Source organism: Rhinolophus ferrumequinum, chromosome 2, assembly GCF_004115265.2.
Source record: "Rhinolophus ferrumequinum isolate MPI-CBG mRhiFer1 chromosome 2, mRhiFer1_v1.p, whole genome shotgun sequence".
Lineage (NCBI taxonomy): Eukaryota > Metazoa > Chordata > Mammalia > Chiroptera > Rhinolophidae > Rhinolophus > Rhinolophus ferrumequinum.
In genome coordinates, this window is record NC_046285.1 from 163,017 (window position 1) to 178,924 (window position 15,908).

At 39.4% G+C, this 15,908-nt stretch overlaps 1 protein-coding gene across 1 annotated transcript in view; it reads left to right on the forward strand.

Annotated features, from left to right (window-relative positions):
• CFAP92 (cilia and flagella associated protein 92 (putative)) overlaps nt 1–15,908 on the forward strand; it is a 129,829-nt gene that overhangs the window by 112,514 nt on the left and 1,407 nt on the right. The window contains exons 13-14 of the mRNA XM_033121420.1: nt 14,957–15,121; nt 15,672–15,884. Coding sequence (XP_032977311.1) covers nt 14,957–15,121; nt 15,672–15,884 — 378 coding nt within the window. The remainder of the gene's footprint in view (nt 1–14,956; nt 15,122–15,671; nt 15,885–15,908) is intronic.

Below are 15,908 nucleotides of genomic sequence, written 5' to 3' on the forward strand. Positions count from 1 at the left end.
CTAGAGTCTGATCTTCCCGCTGGCCAGCCAGCCACAAATTTTACTTATATCTGTGTTTGCTACTATTTGGGGGTTGTGTCTACTTTATCCTTGCTTTACTATTTTTCTCTTTCAGAAACTTTTTGTGGCTAATAAACTTTCAGGGTGCCTGCAGTTCCAAGGTCATCATTCTATCTTTGCCTTTGAATAGCAAATGAGCTATTTTTAGGATTGTATATTCAAATCCCTATCCACACGCGCGTGCACACACACACACACGCACACACACACACACCACTGTCACAACACCAAATCTATTGCTTTCTAAAATCAAGACTTGCAGATAAGACGGATGCCCATCTGATTCTTTCTCCTTTTTGACTAAACTATGACTCCTTCTAGAGTCTTTTAAACCTCTTTCTTAATCATTGGTGTTCATATCGAGGTGTCCATGTGGGGATATTTTTGTTTTCACTGAAACTTAAAGAGCCTTCCTTCCTGATTTTTTCCCTCTTAATTTGTACGTGTTGACTTTATACACAGAGTTCTGCTCTAGCTTCCATTTCACTAGTTTGATTTTCCTCTATGACCACAATTGTATAATTTTAAATTGTACTGGTCATGTTTTTACTTTCCAAAAATTCTCATAATTTCCTGTTTTAATGAATAATATAGTTTTGTTTTATTAATACTTTATTAAACATACGCATTAGAGCATATGTGGAAGTACTGGTAAAAATAAAAACCCAATATCTTACACCCACTATCCAGCTTAAGAAATCAAACATTTTCAATATTTTAGTACTTTTCTTTTATGGTACCCTTACCTATCTCTTACCCTTTATCCCAGAAGTTACCACCATGCTGAATTTTATCTTTCACTTACTTTTCTCTTAGAGTTTACTGCTTATGCATATATTCATAAACATTTTGTTTAGATTTGCATATCTTTGAATGTTATAAAATGAAATGATAGTGTATATAATTTTCTACAGTTTTAATTTTTCCTCAGTATTAATGAGATTTAACCATGTTTATGTGTCTAGGTGTAGGGATATACCACAGCTTACTGATGGGCATTTATATTGTTTGTTTTCCTCTTAAACAATATAATTGCAAACATATTAACATATTTCCTAAAAATATATATGCCAGATATATACCTAGGATTAGAATTGCTTAGTGGTACTTCCACTTGCCAGGATAATAGTTTATTTTCCAAAATGTTTATACAAATATATGCCCACCAACCGTGCATGATTTCCCATTATTCTACTTCCATGCATACATGTTACAGTAAGACTTAGCTTTTCACTCTTAATGGTGTCTTTTAATAGATAAGTTATTTTAAATTTTGTAAATTTTCCATTTCTTCCGTTATGACTTAAATTTTTCTTTTTACTTCATTTAAGAAGTCTTTTTCTACCCCTAGGTCATAAAACTATTCTGTTTTCTTCTAAAAAATTTAAAATTTTGTTCATTAAAATAAATTTTAATCCATCAGGAATTTATTTTTTGTATGAGGGTAGGAATCTAATTTCATATCTTCCACATGCTCAATGGTACCAGCAACTTTGCTTAAAAGTCCATCTCTGAAGCAGCGGCCACGATGAGCGCGGGCGACGCTGTGTGCACCGGCTGGCTCGTCAAGTCGCCCCCGGAGAGGAAACTGCAGCGCTACAACAGCGGGGAGATTTGTGGAGTACTTGAAGCTAAGGAGTACTTGAAGGTGCACTAATTGGGCGAGCAGGGGAAGGAAAAAGAGGAGCGGAGTGAAAACGCCCGGCCGGCAGCGGCGGGAGATCCCAGCCTGCAACGGAGCCTCAGCTGGCGGGGGCGAAAACCGAAAACCGCGGTGGAGCCCGCAGTTCCAGGCACGCACGGGATCCCAGGGCGGAGCGGAGAGCGCAGAGACCGGGGGGTGGGCTTTTTCCCTGCGTCCCACGGCTGATTTCTCCCGCCGGGAGGGCAGCCAGAGGGCCGTAGCGCAGACAAAGAACACAGTCTCCATACCTGGGCCCCTCCCCCGCCCCGCTCTTCCAATCCTATCCCGCCCTTCCAGAGACTTAAACTGGCCTCTGAACTGAGGAGTGGTGTCAGATTACAGAGGAGCCCTGGTGCTCAGGCTCTGGGAAGCCTGACGGGCAGCCCTGACCCAGGGAGACTGGGAAGTGTGTGTGATTTTGGCTGCGCTAGGAGAGAAGAGACTCCTCCACCCCCAGCCACCACCTTTTCTGGCCTGCGGGAAGAGGGTGACACGCCGCTGGGCTGGGAGAGAGAAGACCCCTCCATCCCCAGCCCCCACCCTTCCTGGCTTGCCTAGGGCGGGGCCGGTGCAGCTGCAGAGACACACCCGGAGATCAGCAGTGAGGCAGGCGCAGCTCTGGGCTTTCAGCAGATCAGAAATCTCCCGCCCGCACCCATACACACACACACTGAAGAAGTGCCTTAAGACTCAATCAAGAGTACTGGACACGGAGCTGGTGGTGCCACTCTCAGTGCGCATATGTGCAGGCAAGGGCAGAAACTGCTCTGACTTTGTAAAAACTATCATCCAGACCCCTCAGGCCCACGCATTTAAGTCTGCAGTCCCAAAGTCACTCTGGGCACCAGGTGACCGGCTCTGCCTGCGCAATAAGTAGGGGGCTCTTTGATACAGCAGAGGAGAATCTGGACATTGCTTGGTGGGCTTAGGCCTAGACTGTCGCTGCTTTTTGCTTTGCTTTGTTTTGTTTTGCTTTGTCTTTATATCTTTGATATCTTTGCCTGTGTCGAGCGGGGGGTTATCGGCTGTTTTTTGCATGTGAATGTACTTGATTTTTTTCTTTGCTGTTGTCGTTGCTGTTGTGCTTGGTGATTTGCTTTGTTCTGAAACTGCCCTGCCGGGGCCCAGCTTGAGAGGCACGGGATTCAGCATATCCAGGGGCCAACTCCAGACCAAACCGGAGTGCTGCCGGGTTTGAACTGCAGGTCACACACCCAGAGGGGGTTCTCTGCAGGCACTGGAGCCCATAGAGGCCAAACCACATTAGGGTGGTCAACCCTCACGCAGCAGAGCGCCCTGCGAGGGGCAGAGCCAAGTCTCACAACTGGTCAGCCCAGGAGTTAACCCCACCTACTCACAAGCAAAAAGCAATTAAAGATCTTCTTGAACGGGACAGTGTACACAACACAAGAGTCACCTTTGGAGCACACGCAAAGGAGGACGACGTGGTGCGAGTCAAATATAAAGGACACATACTACATAAGATAACCTAGCAAGAACTAAGAACTCTAGGGGATCTACCTAATATATCAAAATAAACACAGTCAGCCAGAATGGGGAAACAAAGATACACGTCCCAAATAAAAGAACAGAAGAAGCCTCCACAACTGGAACCAAATGAAGCAGACGTAACCAACCTCTCAGAGACAGAGTTCAGAACACTGGTGATAAGAATGTTTAAGGAGCTTAGAGAAGACATAAAGAAGGATGTAGAAATCATAACGAACAACCAGTTAGAACTAAAGAACACAATTACCGAAATTAAGAACTCACTTGAAGGAATTACCAGCAGGCTAGATGAAGCAGAGGATCAAATCAGCGACTTAGAAGACAAGGTAGCAGAGATCACCCAAACAGAACAACAGGAAGAAAAAAGAATAAAAAACAATGAGGATGGCCTAAGAGACCTCTGGGATAACATCAAGCGCAACAACATGCGCATCATAGGAATACCAGAAGGTGAAGAGAGGAAGCAAGGGATTGAGAACATATTTGAAGTAATAATGTCTGAAAACTTCCCCAACCTGATGAAGGAAACCAACATACAAGTCCAGGAAGTACAGAGAGTTCCAACCAGGATTAACCCAAGCAGGTCCACACCAAGACACATTATAGTTAAAATGGCAAAGCTTAAAGACAAAGAGAGAATCCTAAAAGCAGCAAGAGAAAGACGGAGGGTTACATACAAGGGAACTCCCATAAGACTATCAAATGATTTTTCTACAGAAACATTGAAGGCCAGGAGGGAGTGGCAGGAGATACTCAAAGTGATGGAAAACAAAGGCCTATAACCTAGATTGCTTTATCCAGCAAGGCTATCATTTAAAGTTGATGGAGAGATAAAGAGCTTTCCAGAAAAAAATAAGCTAAAGGAATTTATTGCCACCAAACCAGCATTGCAAGAAATACTAAAAGGACTTCTGTAAATAGAAGAAAGATCAAAACAACCTAACTACAAATTTAAAAATGGCAATAACTATGTACCTATCAATAATCACTTTAAATGTAAATGGCTTAAATGCTCCAATCAAGAGACATAGGGTGGCTGACTGGATAAGACAGCAAGACCCTTGTATATGCTGTATACAAGAGACTCACCTCAGAACAAAAGACACACACAGGCTGAAAGTGAAGGGTTGGAGTAAGATATTTCATGCAAATGGAAACGAGAAAAAAGCTGGAGTTGCAATACTTATATCTGACAAAATAGACTTTAAAATGAAGAACATACTAAAAGATAAAGATGGGCACTATATAATAATAAAGGGATCGATCCGACAAGAGGACATAACCCTAGTAAACATCTATGCACCCAACATAGGAGCACCTAAATATATAAAACAGGTACTGACTGACATAAAGGCAGAGATCAACAGTAACACTATTATAGTCGGGGACTTCAACACACCTCTGACAACAAGGGACAGGTCTTCCAGACAGAAAATCAATATGGAAACAACAACCTTAAATGATACATTGGACCACTTGGATTTAATCGATATTTTCAGAACATTTCACCCCAATGCTGCAAAATACACCTTTTTCTCAAGCGCACATGGAATATTTTCCAAGATAGATCATATGTTAGGCCACAAAACAAGTCTTGAGAAATTTAAGAAAATTGAAATCATACCAATTGTCTTCTCTGATCACAATGCTATGAAATTAGAAATGAACTACAGGAAAAAAACTGGAAGACACACCAATTCATGGAGGCTGAATAACTTATTACTAAATAATGAATGGCTCAAGCAGGAGATCAAGGAAGAAATCAAAAGATATCTCGAGACAAACGAAAATGAAAACACGACGACCCAAAATCTATGGGATGCCGCAAAAGCAGTCCTAAGAGGGAAATTCATAGCTTTCAGGCCTACCTAAAGAAACAAGAAACATCACTAATCAACAGTTTATCTTCACATTTAAGGGATTTGGAAAAAGAACAGCAAAATAAGCCCAAAGGGAGCACAAGGAAGGAGATAATAAAGATCAGAGCAGAAATAAATGAAATAGAAACCAGAAAAACAATACAAAAGATCAATGAATCCAAGAGTTGGTTCTTAGAGAAGATAAACAAAATCGACAAACCTTTAGCCAGACTCATTAAAAAAAAGAGAGAGAGGACCCAAATTAATAAAATCAGAAATGAAAGAGGAGAAGTGACAACGGACACTGCAGAAATACAAAAAGTTTTAAGAAGTTACTATGAGCAACTATATGCCAACAAATTTGACAATTTGGAAGAAATGGACAATTTTCTAGAGGCGTACAACCTTCCAAGGCTAACTCAAGAACAAACAGAAAACCTGAATAGACTGATTACCACCACGGAAATTGAATCAGTAATCAACAATCTCCCAACAAACAAAAGCCCTGGACCAGATGGCTTTACAGGTGAATTTTACAAAACGTTCAAAAAAGAATTATCACCTATTCTCCTCAAGCTCTTCCAAAAAATCCAGAAGGAAGGAAGACTCCCAAACACTTTTTACGAAGCCACTATCAACCTGATCCCAAAATCAGGCAAAGACACCACAAAAAAAGAAAACTACAGGCCGATATCTCTAATGAACATAGATGCAAAAATCCTCAACAAAATATTAGCGAACAGAATTCAGCAATACATTAAAAAGATCGTACACCATGATCAAGTGGGATTCATCCCTGGTATGCAAGGGTGGTTCAACATCCGCAAATCAATTAATGTGATACACCACATTAACAAAATGAAAAATAAAAATCACATGATCATATCAATAGATGCAGAAAAAGCATTTGATAAAATCCAACAGCCATTTATGATAAAAACCCTTAAGAAAGTGGGAATACAGGGATCATATCTCAACATAATAAAGGCCATATATGACAAACCCACAGCTAACATCATACTCAATGGGGAAAAGCTAAAACCATTCCCCCTAAGATCAGGAACAAGGCAAGGTTGCCCACTATCTCCACTTCTATTCAACATAGTGCTGGAAGTTCTAGCCACAGCAATCAGACAAGAAAAAGAAATAAAAGGCATCCAAATTGGTAAGGAGGAAGTAAAGTTATCATTGTATGCAGATGATATGATACTATATATAGAGAACCCTAAAGACTCCACCAAGAAGCTATTAGAGCTGATAGATGAATTTAGTAAAGTAGCAGGATACAAAATTAATATTCAGAAATCAGTTGCATTTGTATATACCAATAATAAAACATCAGAAGGAGAAATTAAAAAAACAATCCCATTTACAATCGCTCCAAAGACTATAAAATACCTGGGAATAAATTTAACCAAAGAAGTAAAAGATCTGTACTCAGAAAATTATAAGACACCGAAGAAAGGAATGAAGGAAGATATACATAGATGGAAACACATATCGTGTTCATGGATAGGAAGAATTAATATAGTTAAAATGTCCATACTGCCTAAGGCAATATACATATTCAATGCAATTCCTACCAAACTGCCAACGTTGTTTTTCACAGAAATACAACATATAATCCTAAAATTTATATGGGACCATAAAAGACCCCGAATAGCAAAGGCAATCTTGAGAAATAAGAACAAAGTGGGAGGTATAACAATACCTGACATCAAGTTATACTACAAGGCTACAGTAATCAAAACAGCATGGTACTGGCAAAAAAACAGACACATAGATCAATGGAACAGAATAGAGAGTCCAGAAATAAATCCACGCCTATATGGCCATTTAATCTACAACAATGGAAGCAAGAATGTACGATGGAGTAATGACAGTCTATTCAATAAATGGTGCTGGGAAACCTGGACAGACACATGCAAAAAAATGAAGCTGGACCACCTCCTTACACCATATACAAAAATAAATTCAAAATGGCTTAAAGACTTAAATGTAAGATCTGAAACCATAAAATACCTAGAAGAAAATATAGGAAGAAGCTTCTCAGACATTACCCGGAGTAAGATTTTTACTGATATATACCCTCGCTCGAGGGCAGTAAGAGAAAAAATAAACATGTGGGATTATATCAAACTAAAAAGTTTTTTTTCACAGCAAAGGAAACCATCAATAAAACAAGAAGGGATCCTACTGAATGGGAAAAGATATTTGCCAATGATATATCTGATAAGGGATTGATATCACAAATCTATGAAAAACTCACTCAACTCAACTCCAAAAAAACAAACGATCAAATTAAAAAATGGGCAGAGGACTTGAAGAGACATTTTTCTAAAAAGGACATACAGATGGCAAACACATATGAAGAAATGCTCAACCTCACTAACCATCAGAGAAATGCAAATAAAAACCACAATGAGATACCACCTCACCCCAGTCAAAATGGCTATCATCAATAAATCAACAAACAACAAGTGCTGGCGCGGATGTGGAGAAAAGGGAACGCTTGTGCACTGTTGGTGGATTGCAGATTGGTGCAGCCACTATGGAAAACAGTATGGAGGTATCTCAAAAATCTGAAAATGTAACTCTAACCAGTAATTCCACTCCTAAGTATCTATCCGGAGAAATCCAAAACTTCAATTCAAAAATCTTTATGCACTCCTATGTTTATTGCAGCACTATACACAATAGCCAAGACATGGAAACAACCGAAATGCCCATCGGTAGATGACTGGATTAAGAAACTGCGGTACATTTATACAATGGAGTATTACGCAGCCATAAAGAAGAAAGAAATCTTACCATTTGCAACAACATGGATGGACCTAGAGAACATTATGTTAAGTGAAATAAGTCAGACAGAGAAAGATAAGTACCATATGATCTCACTTATTTGCGGAATCTAAAGAAAAGAATAAATGAATGAACTAATCAGAAACAGTTTTGGAGACAGAGAGGAAAAACTGAGGGTTGCTAGATGGGCGGGAGGGGTGGGGGGTGGGGGGGAGGGTGAGGGGATTGGAGGGCAGTCGGTGACCACAGGATGGCCACGGGTTTGAAAATTAATCTGGGGAACGTAATTTGGTGGTTACCAGAGGGTAAGGGGGTTGGGGGGTGGGGGATGAGGGTGAGGGGGATCAAATGTATGGTGATGGAAGGGGAGCTGACTCTGGGTGGTGAACACGCAGTGTGATTTATGGATGATGTGATACAGAATTGCACACCTGAAATCTATGTAATTTTACTAAGAATTGTCACCCCAATAAATTTAAAAAATAAAATTAAAAAAAAAAAGAATTAAAATATTATTTATTTTGTGTTTACTTCCTTACTAAAATGAAAGCTCCAAGAGGAGCAAGGTGGCCATATTGTTTGAAGCTCTACTCCTGAAGGCTAGAAATGTGCCGGGAACACAGCAGAAACGCCAATAAATAATTTTTGAATGAATAAAAGAATTAGTTATTAAGACTATATATGCATATAATTACACTTATTAAAAGGAAACAAGGCCTTTTTTGTTATTTTTCTGGTACAAATTAAAATCTGTTACTTTAAAATGATGTTTTGCTTTCTAAGATTAAAATTTTCAAATAATGATGAAAAAAAAAAGTGTATCCTGTAGTTGTTAATATAATGTTATATGTATGTCAATTTTGTCAACTTTATTTTTTTTCAAGTCTTCTATATCCTTATCTTTAAATTTTGTTTCTTCTCCCAGTTACTACATGGAGTCCGTTAAAGTTTTCAAATATGATTATGGATTTGTTTCTTTCTCCTCTTTTGTATCTGTTTTTGCTTTATATATTTCAAAGCTATTTTATATATACACATATTTAGAACTGTTTTACGCTGTTAATTTGAAGCTTTTGTAACTTTGATAGGTCCCTTTTTTAATCTCTGGACATATTTTTTTAGACGTATACATTACAGTTAGTAAAATACATAAATCTTGAGTGTATATCTTCATTTTTACATGTACACACACACACACACACACACCCTGTGAAACCATCACTCAGGTCAGGGTGTAGAACAGTTCTCTCCTGCCAGAAGGTATCCTGTCCCTTCCCAGTTAACCACTGTCCTGAATTCTATCACTATATTTGTTTTGCTTGATGTTAAACTTCATATAATGGAATCATACAATATGCATTCTTGCACTGGCATTTTTAAAATATGTATGTTATTACGTATATATGTATTGCTGAGTTTTCCATTGTGTGTATGCTGCAATTACTTAATGTATTCTACTGATTTACATTTGTGGGTTTTTTTGAGTTTTTTTTTTTTGGCAGGAGTGTTATTATGGTTAACATTTTTGTACAGCTCCTTTTTGTTTGAACTATATACTCATCCCTCTTGGGCATACGCCTAACAGTAAAATTACTGGGCCATAACTTTATGTTTAACTTTTAACTGCCACATTTCCAAAGTGGATGTACCATTTCATGCTGCCACCAGCAAATATATGGGAGTTCCTGTTGTGCTACAACCTTGTAAACACTTGGATCTGTCAATCTTTATGTACTGATATTATATTCTTGTTTTAATGTGCCTTTCACTAAATAATAATGTTGAGCACTTTTCACACATTATTGGCCGTTTAGATATCCCCTTTTGTGAAGTGCTTCTTCAAATGTGTTTTCCCTCCATTTAAAAGAAATTTCCCCCCCTTTCTTCTGCTCCCCCACCCACTCCGGTTCAAGCTCAGTCTAGTTGTGTAGGGCACAGCTTCCTGGCCCATGCTGGTATTTTATGCCTTGCGCTCCCCACCGGCTGACGCAGTCGGTCACTGGTTGTAGGTTGGCCACTCACAGCAGCTCACGGCAGCTCTCACCGGCTGCCAGCCGCTCACGATGGCTGCCAGATACTCACACTGGCTACTGGCCGTTCATGGCAGCACACTGGCCATTCATGGTAGCCCATGGCAGCACACAGCAGCTCACACCAACCTCCAGTTGCTCACAGCAGCCCAGCTCCAGGGAGAGCTGTTGTTCACAATCTTAGCTGTAGAGGGCGCAGCTCACTGGCCCATGTATGCAATCGAACCGGTGACCTTGGTGTTAGGAGCCCGGCGTTCCAACTACTGGGCCCGCCAAAAAAAGAAATTCAGTTGTACTTTTCTTAGTGTTTTTTTTATTTGTTTGTTTTGTTTTAATCTGGATGAGTTGTCAGTTACATATATTACAAACATCTTTTCCCAATTTGACTTACATTTTCATACGTGTATTTTTTTGAGAAGTGTTCTCTGGCTAGATTTTTTTGGATATTTTTCCTGACAAAAGTGCTAGCCTGGCAGTTATTTTAACACTTTAAAGATGTCAATTGTCTTTTGACTTACATTGTTTCTTCCATTGTTGAAGTCAGCTGCCAGTCTTACTCCTGCTCTTTTGACGATAATGTGAGCTTTACAATTTTTCTCCTTTTCTTTGGTTTTCAGCAGTTTTACTATGATCCTATGTGGGTGGGTTTTTGTTTTTGTTCTTTGTTTGTATTTATCTTTCTATGGGACTATAGAGCTTGTTGAATATGTGGCTTAATATAATTCAATTTTTAAAATTCTAGGCCACTATTTCTCTTCAGATCTTACTTCTGTTCTATTCATATTCTCTCTTCCTCTCCTCCTGAGATCCTAATGACAAATAAGATATTTCCACTATGAGTTATATCTTATATTGCTTATATATCTCATAAGTTTTATTTTCCATCTTTTGTATGTTTGTGCTTCAATCTGGATATTTTTAACCAATCTCTCTCTCTGACTCATTAATCTTTTCTTCTGTTGTATGTCCAGTCTATTAAACCCATCCAGTGAATTATAATTTTAATGATTGTTTTTTCAGTTCTAAGATTACCATTTGATTTTTCTATAGATTCCAGGTATCTGGTTAAGTTCTCCGTCTTTTCATTTACTTATCTCATTAATCATAATTATCTCAATGTTCTTTTCTAATTTCACAATCTGGACTATCTTGGGTCTCTTTCTAAGTTGTCTGCCTTTTCTCTTTATTTTCATCATTTGGTCCTGTTTCCAGGCATGTCCGTTAATTTTTTTTTTAATTGAGATATAACTGACATATCAGTCTCAGGTAGACTGGGTATGATCACAAAATACAGTGAATGTGTAAATAAAAAAATTTATTACAGTAAAAGACACATTGCCATTAATCCCCCTCATTGTTCTTGCCATTTCTGAAGCAGTTCTGGAAGTCCTCTTTCGTGACTGTCTTTAGTTGAGCTGTCATGGCTGCCTCCATGTCCTGAATCGATTCAAAATGTTTACCTTTCATGGTCATTTTGACTTTGGGGAAGAGCCAGAAGTCGCACGGTGCCTGATCCGGTGAACAAAGTGGATGAGGACACACTGTAATGTTTTTGGTTTTGCTTTTTAGTTTCAAGTGTACAAAACAATGTAATGTATTTATTTGACAGAAATTGCCGTACCAGAAGCGATGTCTGCTCACAAAATAAGGTGAATGCTGCTGCCGAGTGCCATCCAATGGAAAGGCAGCCATCTTCACTATGGGAAGCAGCGCATTGAACCTTAGTAACAATGTGTGACAACTTTCAACTTGTTTGGTGCAATCAGTCAGGTGTGAGCTACGGCTGAGAGAAGGTGAGTTTTAAAGTGTGCCGTAAATCATCCTCCATCATGACAACGCTCCGTGTCACACATGGCTTCTAGTATATGGCAATTTCTGTTAAATAAAAACATTACAGTGTGTCCTCATCCTCCTCATTCACTGGATCTGGCACCGTGCAACTTCTGGCTCTTCCCCAAAGTCAAAATGATTCAGGACATCAAGGCAGCCACAACAGCACAACTAAAGACACTCACAAAAGAGGACTTCCAGAACTGCTTCAGAATGTGGCCAGAACGATGGGATAAGTGTCTTTGAAGTGCGGGAGGGGGTATTTTGAGGGGGATTAATGGCAATGTGTCTTTTACTGTAATAATTTTAAAACATTCACCATATTATTTGATCACACCTTATAACAATGATTCAATATTCGTATATATGTTGAAATGATCACCACAATAAGTCTAGTTAATATACACCACCATACATAGCCAATTTTGCTTTGGGGTGTTAATTTTAATTACATGGACACTATGTATGAAAAATTGTAGAGACCTTGATATCTTCTTCCAGAGAATTTAATTTTCTTCTAGGAAATAAAAGACAAATTCCCTTAAACAGGTTTATTCCTGGTTTGCCTTTACTTTTAAAGCATAGATTTTCTGAATTTTGAATTGAGAGCCTAGTGTTACATGGCTCTTCCTCCATGGCACACTCTGAAATCCAATTTTTATGTCCCTAGCACAGTGACATTTTCCAAATTATCTGCCTAAAATTTGAGCCTCTTAGCTGCTTTTTCTGTTTGGGTTCTTATCTGCTTCATTCATCTCATTCATGTGCAACTTAAGAATCAGCAAATGCCTTAAGAAAAAACTATGTAGAAAAGAAAAAATGCATTCCAATATATTTCCCTTCTCTCCAGATTCTAGGCCCCTCAAATCCTGGCTGCCTTAATTGCTCTCCAATGATGTCAAACAGATAAGTCTATTTCTCTCTGCAATCCTGTCAGCTGTTGCTTAATAAAATTTGAAACTATAGTTGGGCGCACAAGATATTCATGACAGTTATTTCTTCTTCTTTTCTAAATATACAAATCCCTTTTGCCTCGTCGACAGATTTCTATCTTGAGTTATGTAGTTAGATATTAAGAATGCTACATCAACTATATGAATGCCAACTATAATATTATATATATATATTTGTATATATAGGTATGTATACATTTGCAAGAGGCAGAGTACAGCATTGGGAGTGGAGATAGTGGAAATGTAATGGCTCGGTGGGATGTCAGAGGGATAGTGGATGGGGGAGGGGGGTCCACAGTGTGAGGGATATAAATGATAAACGTCTAAGTAAAAAAAAAAAAAAAAACCTCATAGACACAGACAATAGTTTAGTGGTTACCAGAGGGTAAGGGGGGTGGGGGGTGGGAGATGAGGGTAAAGGGGATCAAATATATGGTGATGGAAGGAGAACTGACTCTGGGTGGGGAACACACAATGGGATTTATAGATGATGTGATACAGAATTGTACACCTGAAATCTATGTAATTTTACTAACAATTGTCACCCCAATAAATTTAAAAAACTAATAAAAAAAAAAGAATGCTACTCCAGGTATTTTGGTTTTCTTGTCCATTTTTGCCTAGTTTATATTCTTCCTCCTTTTAATTTCACATCTGTATCTTTTCATCTAAAACAGTTTTTATAGACAACATATTGTTAGCTTAAAAAAAAATCCAAGATTCTTTAATTGGCAAACTTTGACTAGGTTTTCTTTCACTGACTTAAAAGTTATACATTCTTTGTTTCTAAGGTATTTATCCTAAAGACCATATTTATTTTTATATATTCCTATTGAATTCTGAAACTTCTAATTTGTATTAATTTACTTTATAAGACAAATAGCACTCATAATAACCTTTTATCTCTTTTCCTACTTCTATCCCACCATCCATTTCCCATGTCTCTAGAATTTCAGTTCTAGGTTCTTATGATAATTTCCTGGTCCTTTTCAGACGAGAAAACTTCACGAGGATCCTGGACACTGTCAGTTGCTAATTTTGTCCAAATACTCCCGGAATTTTCTCCTGCATTTGGAATTTTCTTCCAAGTGTATTTTCAAAGGAAGGTCTTTTGTAAACATACGAAAGCTTTGTAAACCTGAGACTATGCCCTGACAATTAAATGAACATTTTGCCTAGATATAAAATTTTAGGTTCAAGTTCTTTACCTTCTTGTTTGCAGTACGGCTGTGGTGGAATCCGATGTTAATCCAACTCTTTCCTTCATAGGTGTCCTGCTCTTTTCCTCTGGAAGTTTTTAGGATTTATTTTTGTGTTGTTTTAAATCTCACGAATAGTGTCCAAGCTTGGAATTTTCCTTATCCATTCTGATACTCATTATTATTACAAACTTTCCTATTCTCACTTTCCCCTGCCTTTTGGGACTTTTGTAGGTGTTTCTACCTCTAAACTCAGGTTTTCTAACTTTATCTTTTTATACCTGGCTGCCTCTTGGGAGCATATCTCAAGCTGATTATTATAATAATAATAATAGTAATTATTATTATTATTTCAGTTCACGGACTCATTCCCCAGCTGTCAACACTGCTACAGTACATCTCGTTTACTTTTGTCCTTTATTTCTACTATGTTTTTATACCCAATGTTTTTCTTTGGTCTTACTTCTGCCTCATATTGCTAATATATTCACTTATATCTTTTAAGAATGATTATTACATTTATCTTAAATTTTTATCCCACCCCTTCCAATAATTCAGCTTCAGCTGTTCAGTTTGTGGTCTTTCTTTAATATCGGATACACTTCTCAGGCATCTAGTTACTTTGGCTGTGAGTCCTAATTCCCCAGATGCCTCGCCAGATCAGCCCCAGGGCAGAGAATCCCAGGCATCAGAATAACTGTTGACCACTGTTTTAACTTCACCGAATAATCTCTTCTGGTCAGAAATTCAACCTTAAACTCTACGGAAGAAGTATCATGGAAGGAGGTATAACCCACTAGCTCTAGGGTTTGGAAGGAACAGGCACACTGACTAATTCGGACCAACTCTCCCAGAGGACAACCAGAAACACTGGACAAAATACTAAATATTCTGATTGGAGCCACGTGTGGGCCATGTCAGTATTCAAGAATCGATACCTGTATTGCAGCCATGCCCCAGAGCTGAACACGAGCAGGTAGTTGACGGTGCTTGGCCTTGTGTGGGTAATGACTGCTGTCTCTTGTTTCAGAAAAATATCACGGGAGCCCACCAGGTTAGCAAAAAGCCTCCAAAGCCTATGGTGAAGGTGATTAGAATTTCAGCCCCTATCCAAGATGCTGTCTATAACTACAGCGTTCAGACCCTGAATTCTACGGCGCTTGCCAAGAAGGAGCTGCACCGAGAGATGGCCAAGGTGAGTGAGAGGCACAGAGTGGGAAACAGTCAACTGTTTATACTCCAGACAGCAGTTGGCTAATCCCATGAGCTCTTTCCAGTCTGACCATCCTGCCTGGAGGTCAGCAGATCTCCAGTATGTGGATGAGAGCCAACCAGGTAGGCGGAGTGGACAGGAGAGCCGGTGCTGGGAGAGAGAGGGGTTGCTCCCACACTAAACATGAGGGGTGAGCTGAGGTCCCCCACATACGCTCAGATGCTCATGGCCCAAAACACACAGGTCCCTCCCCTCCAGGGAGTATTTTGTTGTTGCTTATGAGAGTAGCTGTCACCCCGAAGAAAAAGCCTTGGCCAGCACACAGTGACTTTAGGAAAGGTCTTATTCTGTCAAAGGGGACTTCTGTAACCTTCCCAGGGCTGCTGCACAGTTGTTCACCTGAGTGCAGCCGTTTATGTTGTCAGAAACTATCACTGTGCCCTCAGCTGTTGCTCACAGCTACTTGGGAACCTGAGGCTCAGTCAGCCCTTCCCAAGTCTGCCTTCCAGACACATTTGTCTCTCATTTCCAGGCGCCAAGGAAGAGATTCACATACTCAAAGAATCACCTCTCAGCTATGGTAGAGCCTCAGGATTCTGGGGAAGAGCAGAAAAAAGCCAAGAAGAAATGCCGCCAAGCCTGGCTGACAGCCAACGGAGTCCAAGGGACAGGTCTCCAGAGCAGCACTGAAAGCAACCCCCACCTCGGGCTGCTGCCCACCAGCTCCACCACAGGACTCACTGAGGTCCATGGGGAGGAGCAGGGCTCG